General features: G+C 48.3%; 1 protein-coding gene across 1 annotated transcript; it reads right to left on the bottom strand.

Annotated features, from left to right (window-relative positions):
• Nucleotides 1-1,550: 1,550 nt before the first annotated feature.
• Nucleotides 1,551-9,340, bottom strand: VIM (vimentin). The gene is made up of 9 exons (XM_056114551.1): nt 8,690-9,340; nt 7,819-7,879; nt 5,383-5,478; nt 5,119-5,280; nt 4,552-4,677; nt 3,741-3,961; nt 3,262-3,305; nt 2,717-2,802; nt 1,551-1,908 (listed from the first exon to the last, which is right to left on the bottom strand). Exons 1-9 carry the CDS (start codon nt 9,253-9,255, stop codon nt 1,867-1,869), a joined length of 1,404 nt encoding a protein of 467 aa, XP_055970526.1. The 5' UTR covers nt 9,256-9,340; the 3' UTR covers nt 1,551-1,866.
• Nucleotides 9,341-10,174: the final 834 nt, after the last annotated feature.

The raw sequence follows: 10,174 nt of genomic DNA, 5'->3' as shown, positions 1-10,174 counted from the left end.
TTCTGGTCACATAGAATCTTTTGTCTAAGGCATTTACTCATACCTTGGAGGAAGACAAGCAAAATCCCAGACCATTAGAGGTAACGAGGATATAGCAACAGTCTAACTGGGGGTCACTTCCAAGGCCAACCCTTTCTTTGCTCATTTAATACTGACATTAACCAAAAAAAATGATGAAAACTTCAGGTTATGTATTTGCTGAGGCTGAACACAGTGCCTGGCATTTAGATAGGCTTTGGGGAATTATCTTGCCATTATTCTCCCAGAGAGAGGTAGAAGCCAGTGCACCGAAAAGGCCTCTTTTCATTCCTAGAAAAGGGGTAACAGTCACCAGAAGGCTGCCTTACAAAGGACTAGACATTTTTCAGGGAGGTTCCCTCCACATCACCCATGCTACCCAATCATGGTGACTCTTCTCCAGGAAATCACTATTGTTTGGCTAACTCAGTGCATCTCCCTTGGGCTCACTGAAGTACTCTCTGACTATCTCTGCATTCACAGTGCTATGAGCATCAAATCTTACATCACCCCGAGCAATCTAAACCAAGGAGTCCTCATAATTTCTTCCCACCCGAGAAGAAAATGTAGGGATCTTATTTTGCTATTATTTAATATCTTTTACCCAAAGACAGAAGCTGTTTTTTCAAAAGAAGAAAAAAATCTTTAGAAATTAGAGAGATAGTACAGTGGGAAGGGTGTTCGTCTTGCATGCAACTGACCCAGGTTCAATCCCCGACATCCCATATGGTTCTCTGAGCCCACTAGGAGTGATTCCTGAGTGCAGAGCTAGAAATAAGCCCCGAGTACCATTGAATGTGCCCCCCAAAGCCAAATAAACAAGTAAAATAAAATCTGTAGATAGAATCTATCTTTTCAAAAGAGGTATTTTCATTGGGGATTTTTCTACCCACAAGTCCCACTTTCAGATTCAACAGATCTCTGACACATTAGGTTGAATCCACAGATGTGGTATCTGCTTGTCTACTGAAGGCCACATCCTTAGGTGTCTCAAATGGGGAGGAGGTGGCAGTCCCTGCCTGCTCCTGTTCAAGTCACCTGCACACACACAAAGGCAAGAGATTCATATGCGGAGACTTCATGAACTCATCTCTTTGTCTTGCCAGTAGAAGATGCTGCTAGTCTCCTGGACATCAATTACTCACATCTTTTGGTTAACTTAAGTGCATCTGTGTTACTTATTTATTGCATGTATCCTAAAATTTTCATTTTAGGCGAAGTTTTTCATTTAAGGAGGCCTATGTGTTAGAATTAATGTCACACAGACCTGGGTCCAGCTAAACTCTTTTTATGAAAGGACCTATTACATTTTTTACATTCTTTCATATTAAAAAAACTATTCACAAATCTTAAAAATAGCTTCACTGAAATGAATTTAAGATACATCAAGTGCAAATCATTAAGTGACATTTATTAGTTTATGCTAGATTTTTGGTAGTAATTTACCAATAGGATGCCAAAATACCTTTGACAAATATCTTCTCCTAAAAATTGATAATTGTTTAATGTTTTCAAATAAAAATCACACCAAATGAGTTTCCCAAAGATTTATTCAGAGACAGGTTGGTCAGAGTTGTTCGGAAAAAAAGCAGTTTTAATGGTATTCAAAAATACTTTTTAAGAAAAGTATTCTAGCACAAGTTGTCTTCATAAACTAGATTAGGTTGTAAACTTTTTGTCTACATCTTTTACAAATGTTGGTTCTTAAGTACTAGCTTATTCCTATTCCAAATCTATCTTGCGCTCTTAAAAAACTGCAGAAAAGGCACTTGGAAAGCTGTTTCCTTTATGATATGGATCTTTCTTATTCTGCTGGTAAGAAACTGCTGCACCAGATGGCTGAGATTTTCACTCCAGGTCATCATGATGCTGGGAAGTTTCGTTGATAACCTGTCAAAAAAAATAACACTTCAATCAAGTGTAATATTACATACTAAAGACTAAATGATCCTATCAAATATTATCAAGGAGGATCCTACTCCATATCCAGATTGGCCATTGGCAAAGTTGGAAAATGATGCTGCATGTGCAGGACATGGGTTAATGGCTTGCAGGGACATACATGTAACCTTTCATGTCATGAAATTTACTTATAAGTGAATGGTCATGGAGAGTATCATGCTAAGTGAAATGAGTCAGAAAGAGGTACAGACATAGAATGATTGCACTCATTTGTGGAATATAAAATATCATAATATAAGACTAATACCAAAGGACAATAGAGACAAGGGCCAGGAAGACTGCTCCATAGTTGGACGCCTGTCTCATGAACTGGGGAGAAGGCAGCTGGGATAGAGAAGGGATTACTAAGTCAATGATGGTTGGAGGGATCGCTTGAGATAGGACATGTGGGATCCCATATTATTAGGTTGAGTCAAAGTGTTCCTGATGGTGATAGAGTCTACTGAATTCCTACTGTGTCACCTAAGGAAGCTCTGCTATCTTTTAAAATCAAGTACCCTAAAAAGAGCATTGGAGTTTTGAACTGCATGGGGACTGGCCCTCACTCTCCTTCCCGTCTAAGAGCTCAGTAGGAACTGGCTAAGCATCTGGCTACAAGAAGAGACACAGCATCTTTTTGGTAGACATGAATGGAATAGGACTATCCAAACTCACTAGTTGTTGTAGAATCTACATATATGTAATTTATAGGGTATCAGAGACAGAGATGACTTGACTTCCATGGAGAGACACCAACCTGTCCATCTCGGGTCTCAACGGTCTTAATCAGAAGTGTTCTCTTGGAGTGTGTGTCCACCAGAGGGAGGGACTCCAGATTGGTTTCTAAATAAAGAAATAAAGAATGAACATGAGCAGACATGACATAAAAAAAAGCAAACTCACGTAACTATTTTCTGAAAAGAATTACAATTTTTTAAATTGTTTTTGAAGTTATACTAAAATTATTCCCTATTCTAAAAGCCCATACACACACACACACACACACACACACACACACACACACACACACTCCCTTGAGAAGTAGTGAAATGGAGCTGAAACTTAAAAATTAGCTTTTTTAAAATTTAAATTTAAGAATTTAAATTCTAAATTTTTAAAATTAGAAATTCTAATTTAGAATTTACAGACTGTAGAGCATTACTTGACTTTGATCCTATAGCTACTGTTCCAAAATTTTCTCTCATATGGCACTGTGCAGATATCATTAAACATGAATGCTTTATCAAAAATGCAAGAGTGACCAGCACTGAAATGTTTCATAAAAGGCAACTAAATGCTTACCTCTCAGGTTCAGGGAAGCAAAGCTGGGAAGAGGCAAAGCAATCCTGTAAAAAAAATAAAAAAAGAATAAAATCAGAAACTGCATTGAGTCAAGGAACAAAATCACAGACGTCTTGATTTCGTCAAAAAAGACACCACTCACAAGACTTCCTAAGTGAGGGATTTACTTTCAGAAGCATTTGCCCACTCAGGGGTCTTAGTGCATTTAAGCCATTTACTTCTAGAATATTCTGTGCAGGACACTGAGCTGGAGGGCAGTACTGGACTTTACCCATTTATGATTCACATCCCAACTTTACTATTGATGAACTGACTAAGCTGAGTTAGTCCATAGAACTATAGAGATCTGTAGAGGGATAAGTGCCACCTTAAAAACTTTCTCTAAGTAGCCAATGAGGTGGCATGTGTTCAAGCCAGTGGCATCTCCTGAACAGGCAGTGGTGTCTAACTCCCACATCCTCTTCCTTGCTGGGTCTTACCTGCTCTCCTCGCCTTCCAGCAGCTTCCGGTAGGTGGCAATCTCAATGTCAAGAGCCATCTTAACATTCAGCAGGTCCTGGTATTCACGGAGGTGTCTAGCCATCTCCTCCTTCATGTTCTGAATCTCGTCCTGCAGACGGCCAATAGTGTCTTGGTAGTTGGCAGCTTCCATAGCAAAGTTCTCTTCCATTTCCCGCATCTGACGTTCCAGACTCTCATTCTGCAGGAGAAAATAAAGACCCAGACATTTATTTCCCTGGGGGGGGGGGGGAGGGGACGGACTATGACAGCTATTGCTAGAACCATTTGCAGACAACTGGCAACCTTTCTCCAGGGAAGCAAACCATGAACAGGCCAAGCTTAAGTGGAGACTGCAAGGCACTCATCTGTTCTTTTAGAAGCAATAATGTATCAGAGCTAAAAGCTTTCACCTGTCAAATGGCTTCTGAGCCTATCCTGACAAGCCATTTTCTTTGTATTAAGATATGCATTTGTGGGGGACCCAGCAAGGTAGCTTCAGTGAATGCATCCCTTGCAGGCGGAAAACCTGGGTTTGATCCCAGACACTGCACCTGGTCCCCTGAGCACTGCCAGGAGCAATTCCTGAGCACTGCTGGGTGTGGCCCAAAAATAAATAGGTAGAACTGTATGTGTGTGTGCATGTGTGTGTGTGTGTGTGTGTGTGTGTGTGTATGTGTCTGTGTATGTACTGTTCCTTATCCCATTCTGCTGAGATCTCACTGGTTTGTTCTACGAAATGGCCCTTCATGGTCACTCATTTTCTACTGTGCTGGAGGAGATGCTACTCACAGTTCCTTTCAGAGCATCCACTTCGCAGGTGAGGGACTGCACTTGTCTCCTGTACTCATTGGACTCCTGCTTTGCCTGGCGCAGGGCATCGTTGTTGCGGTTGGCAGCCTCAGAGAGGTCAGCAAACTGTCAGGAAGAAACGGGACATGTGGATTCTGCCTCAGAGAGCTGTCCCCTCAGACCCTCCCTTCCTGAGCAAAGGAGAAAGCATAGTGATGGCTAATGACAACAGAAAGAGAGCACGAAGATAGGCAAGTTCGGGTCACTAATGCTCTCATCTCAGCATTCCAGAAAATGCCTAAGTTGCCAAGGAAGAGCAGCGGAAAGCTGATAGGGTTAAGCGGTGGTAAGGGTAGGCTGGAGGCTGGACTTTAATCAGAGGGAAAAGAGAGGAGTGTCTGCCAGTCTGAACAGGAGGTGTGAGAAAGGTGGGGAGACTCAAACAACAGACAAAAACGTGAATAGGCATTCCAGCCCATTTTCCAGCGAGAGCTGAGAGGTGGGTAGGAACAACAGGCAGGCACAGGGTCTTGGCTGAGTCAGACACTTCCCCTCAGCTCTGCCTACCTTGGACTTGTACCACTCCTCAGCCTCCTGCAGGTTCTTGGCGGCCACGCTCTCGTACTGCTGACGCACGTCACGCAGGGCTGCCGTGAGGTCAGGCTTGGACACATCCATGTCGATCTGCACATGCTGGTCCTGAATCTGCGCCTGCAGTTCCTGGATCTCCTGCAGAATGGACAGACAGGCAGAGGGTCAGCTGTACCATGGACGAGACGGAACCCCCGAGACACATGCGTTCCCTAAGAGGCACCTTCCTCCCAGCCTTACTTCATCATGCAGTTTCTTCAAGAAGGCGATTTCTTCCTGCAATGATTCCACTTTGCGTTCAAGGTCCAGACGTGCCAGAGAAGCATTGTCCACGTCCTGTTTGGGAGAGTGAGAACATGAAGGACTATGACTAAAACCCCTAGGTCACGCTCAAGGACGCTGCGGAAACGGTGTTGATTCCTCAACTCCTTTTATGATCTTGGTGGAAGTTGATAACTCACCTATCGCTAGAATATATGATGGGTTTCTCTGTATATGATGGGGTACTCTATGGTTGTCAAGGAGACAAGATTAAACAAGGGCACTTGTTTAATGACCAATATGGTCAGCATACCCAATTAGTGATTCCACTTTATGCTAGTAAAATTTTCTATTTTTTTTATATAGAAAAGCAATGCTACAGATGGTCAAGATTTTCTGATTACTTCATGGATCTGTGCAGTAATAGGAGGTCGACCAGATGTCATTAATGGTATCAAAGTATGTGCTTCACAGGTTACAGTGTACTTACACTCTTATTTTCTCTATTCGAATCTGAAACTCTTCCTAAGGATCCCAAACCATTATCTAGTTGCTGGACATTCTGGCTTCCAGGTCCTCTGATACTCAGTTATAGGCCAGGCCGGTGGTAAGAGAAATGTCACTCTCGGCTGATTTGCTTTGCTTTCAGGGCGGATTTCTCCTGACTCTGCCCCACCAACACTTGGCTCTGAGGCTGCTGGCTTCTTTCAGAATGACTGATCAAAGGGCTGACAGACAATGGAGCCAGACATGCTCTCCCCACACCCCCCACCTCCCGCCCCACACCCCTCCCTCATTTCTGTGTATCCACATTTGTCATCTGCTGTGTTCCAAATCAGAATGTGGAATTCTGCAACTAAGACTTTTAGATCCCACCCAAACCCCACCCACCAAAGAAATGTCAGTTGGATTTTTGGGGACCTTTTCTCTATGTATCGAACACACACTTGATAGCCTTTACAGACTTAAGTACTGAGATGTTTCTATCAACTTTTGGAAAAATGTTTTTAGACTCAGAAAAGAATATCAGGCTTAGGGGAAACTGAATTTTGTCTGAGGGAAATCCCTACCACCCCTGCCAAAACAAATATAGGAAAGATAATTTACCAACCTCTAAGAGAATTTGATGGGACAGTCTACTTCAAGTAAGAAAATCTGAGGCATGGACTTTCATTCCTAAACAGGGCATGTTTTATGCTAAAACTTTCTATTCATTTACTACTCTGCAGAAAACATTACAAAGGACAGGATCATAAATACTAACAGCCTAAGCCCAGCTGAATTATACGGGTTGTATATTTAAATTAATTTAGCAAGTGTTTTCCTGCCTCAAAATGTTACTTTACTATTGCTCTTGGAGCCTCTTTCTTATCTACCTCTCAGGGCATGTTCTGGAGACTCAGCAATGCACCCGTTTAGCCTTTAGGATTTCAATTTTAAGCTAAGTTAAGTCTATCTAATTTGGAGAGCAAGGGCAACAAGAAAAGCCCTTTCATGACAATGCTGTAGCTTTCTTCTTCACCCAAGAAGACTATCCTAAAGCATAAAAACCCCATGTAAGGGGGCCTGCAAAATGTGAGGTTTGTCTACCGCTCTAAGAATCCAGCATCCTCCACAAGCCTGGGCCAGATATTAGATAACGGATGTTAGCAAATACTTGTGTCCAATTAGAACTGCGCTGACATCATTACATATTCAATAAGAATGTAGCCTGTTGCAAAGCTTCTCTGGGCACACAAAGGCTGCTATTATTTCAGTCCCGAGCTAGCACCCTTGCCAGAATGTCTGTATCTACATTCCGTAGTGGGGCCCATGGAAACCATTAATACCTTTCAGCCCAGGGGACAGATGGCTGCTTTTCACCCTTATTAAATCACAAAATACTTGTGCACAGCACTACTTCCATCAAACTTGAAGGGCACAATAGAACTTGCAGAGCAAAAAGAAAACAACTTTGTTGGCTTCATTTCAGGGAAACTCCGCGTCTCACTCTCCAACGCGCTTTACATTTTAAACTACAGGGCAGCATCAAGCTTTTTTCTTTTTAATCCCCAGCGGCCTCGTAAAAGTCAAATTGAGGTTACCAGACTACAATCTGAAGTGAACTGGAACTGTTACAAACCGGAATGTCAGTGTGTTGCTAAAACGAAAAGTGGGAGTAGGTTGGTGGGGTGGATATTTCTTTGGGAGAAAAAAAAAAGAACGGAAACAAAAGTAGAAAATTCAAAAGTTTCTTTCTGTCCCGGGGAACAGCTACAATTGCGGGTTGTGTGGTGGTTGTTTTTCATTCCCAGGCTCCAATCTGGAGCCCCTAAGGGGCTTTTTGCACAGCCCTTAAGTTTGGAGCTAAAGTGTGTGGAGAAGATTGGTGGGTGGGGTGGTGGGGTAGGGCGTGGCGCGAGGGCTGCAACAAACCTGTCTGAAGGACTGCAGGTTGCTCTCGGCTTCCTCTCTCTGCATCATCTCCTCCTGCAACCTGAAAGAGTTTGCACATGAACCAAAGGGGAACTGGGAAGCCGCGCCCGACCGCCAGGGCAGCCACACCCAACCTCCTAGAGGCGGTGCCACCTCCCCTGACAGCTGGCCACTCGCTCGGGGATGTTTAGCGCTCGGGGATGTTTAGCGGGACATCGGCCGCAGTGGGGGAGGGAAAGGCCATCAGAGCCACCGCTTGCACCCCTTGCACCTCGCATCCCGGGGGCGCCTCCCCGCTTCCCTTTGTCTCCCGTCCTCCCGGGCCATCCTCTCCTCCCTCCTCCCACCATGCGCTGGCAGCCCGCCAGAATAGTGGAAGCCGGAGAGGGGCGGGGGGAGAGGGAGAGAGGGAGAGAGAGAGAGAGAGAGAGAGAGAGAGAGAGAGACAGAGACAGAGACAGAGACAGAGACAGAGACAGAGACAGAAAGACAGAGAGGAAGGGAGGGACACAGGGAGAGAGAGGGAGAGGTGTGTGGTGGGGGAAACTGGAAACTTTGTAAAAGTTTTAGGGAAACTGCGCAAGTCTTCTCCAAGCGCGCACAGCTGCACCGAGCGGTCCTTTCCAGGCCCCAGTTAACTGGGGCAATGAGTGGGAGTGAGGTGGGGGGAACGGATATGCAAGCTCTGGGCTCGGGCGGGACTGCTGTGCCTCGCAGCCACAGCCCTGCAGCCACAGCCCTGCACCCCCCGTCCCCTTCCCCCCCCCCCCCGCGCCCAGCACCCCACCCCCGCAGCCACCGCCCCGAGCCACATCCCGAAGGGCGTGGCACGGGGTGGGGGGCGGGGAGGCGCGCCGCGTCCCGGGCTTACTTCTCCCGGAGCCGCATGATGTCCTCGCTCAGGTTGTCGCGCTCCACCTCCACGCGGGCCTTGTCGTTGGTGAGCTGGTCCACCTGCCGGCGCAGCTCCCGCATCTCCTCCTCGTACAGGTCCCCCAGGCGCGACTTGCCCTGGCCCTTGAGCTGCTCGAGCTCGGCCAGCAGGATCTTGTTCTGCTGCTCCAGGAAGCGCACCTTGTCGATGTAGTTGGCGAAGCGGTCGTTGAGCTCCTGCAGCTCCACCTTCTCGTTGGTGCGCGTGTTCTTGAACTCGGTGTTGATGGCATCGGCCAGCGAGAAGTCCACCGAGTCGTGCAGCATCCGCAGCCCGGGCCCGGCGCTCCGCAGGCGCACGGCGGACGAGCGGGTGGCGTACGCGCCGCCGGGGGACGCGCCGTACAGGCTGCGGCTGGTGCTGGGGCGCAGCGAGCTGCCCAAGCTATAGGTGCGGGTGGACGTGGTCACGTAGCTACGGCTGGCGCTCGGCCGGCTGCTCGAGCTGCCCGGGCCGCCGAACATCCTGCGGTAGGACGACGAGGACACGGACCTGGTGGACATGGCTGCGGGGCGCGGTGGCTGGGAGCGGCGGCTGCGAATCGGGCGTGGGGACCCGGAGCGAGGGAGCGCAGAGGACGGGACTTCGCCGCGGGCGCAGTTTTTATAAGCCCGTCCGACCAGAGGGTCCCCTCCCACAGCCATCCCAGCTCCGGAGTGCGCCAGCCAATGGGGACCCGGCGCGGGGCGGGAAGGGTGGGCGGGGGGTTAGGGCGGGGTCCCCCGGGCGCCCCCCCCCACCCCCAGCTCCGGGCTGTCCTGGGCTGTCCCGTTACTTCTGGCCCGCGCTGGGATTTTCCTGATGGTCAGTCCCGCGTACCCACGGGGTGCTGCGGGGGACGGGGACTGCGCCGTGCTGGGGTGCAGAGGGCGACTGGGATTAGATCTCGGGGGTCCCGGGCGCCAGGACCACCAGGCTGCAGAGAACTGGGAGACCCTGCTGGGGAGGGAGAAGGGGGCGGGTCCACTCGAAGGAAACTAGGCGAGAACGAGACAAAAGGCGCCCGAGTTTGCAGAGCGGGGTTGGGGTGCCCCTGCCCCCGGGACCCCGAGGCGTGTCGCGCGCCACGATCGGACCCGGGTGCAGGAATCTAACGGGCTTGTTGGGGCTTTCGAGGGCGCGGGCAGCGGGGCGGCGGCCGAGGAAAGCCCGGGGGACAGGGGTGTGGTCAGGGCTGAGTCACTGGCGTGAGTCACGGCGCGCTCCGAGGTTCTAGCGGTGCCCGCGAAACCGTTAGACTAGCTGGACTTGGATGCACGCGCCGCGCGCGCCCTTCCAAGTTTTCCCCAACTTGGAACCCGGAGTTGGGCGTGGGGGGAGGGAGGCCGCAGCGCCCCGAAGTTCTTCAGGACTAGCTCAAGCTCGGACGTTTCAAAGCGCGCAACTTCTCCCGAGCAAAAAACTTGGGGAGAGTCTCGAGGG

The sequence above is a fragment of the Sorex fumeus genome, unplaced genomic scaffold, assembly GCF_029834395.1.
Source record: "Sorex fumeus unplaced genomic scaffold, SorFum_2.1 ptg000026l, whole genome shotgun sequence".
NCBI classification, from domain to species: Eukaryota; Metazoa; Chordata; class Mammalia; order Eulipotyphla; family Soricidae; genus Sorex; species Sorex fumeus.
Note: the sequence above shows the minus strand (reverse complement) of the source record. Positions and strands in the feature narration are given on the sequence as shown.

What these genes read in the sequence shown, in the direction of transcription:
- VIM (XM_056114551.1), bottom strand. Translation starts at nt 9,255, where the DNA reads ATGTCCACCAGGTCCGTGTCCTCGTCGTCCTACCGCAGGATGTTCGGC. An exon ending in AGGAGTGGTACAAGTCCAAG is followed by an intron (nt 4,678 to 5,118) that starts GTAGGCAGAGCT and finishes TCTTCCTGACAG; the next exon opens with TTTGCTGACCTCTCTGAGGC. An exon ending in TTGAGACCCGAGATGGACAG is followed by an intron (nt 1,909 to 2,716) that starts GTTGGTGTCTCT and finishes TTTTTTTGACAG; the next exon opens with GTTATCAACGAAACTTCCCA.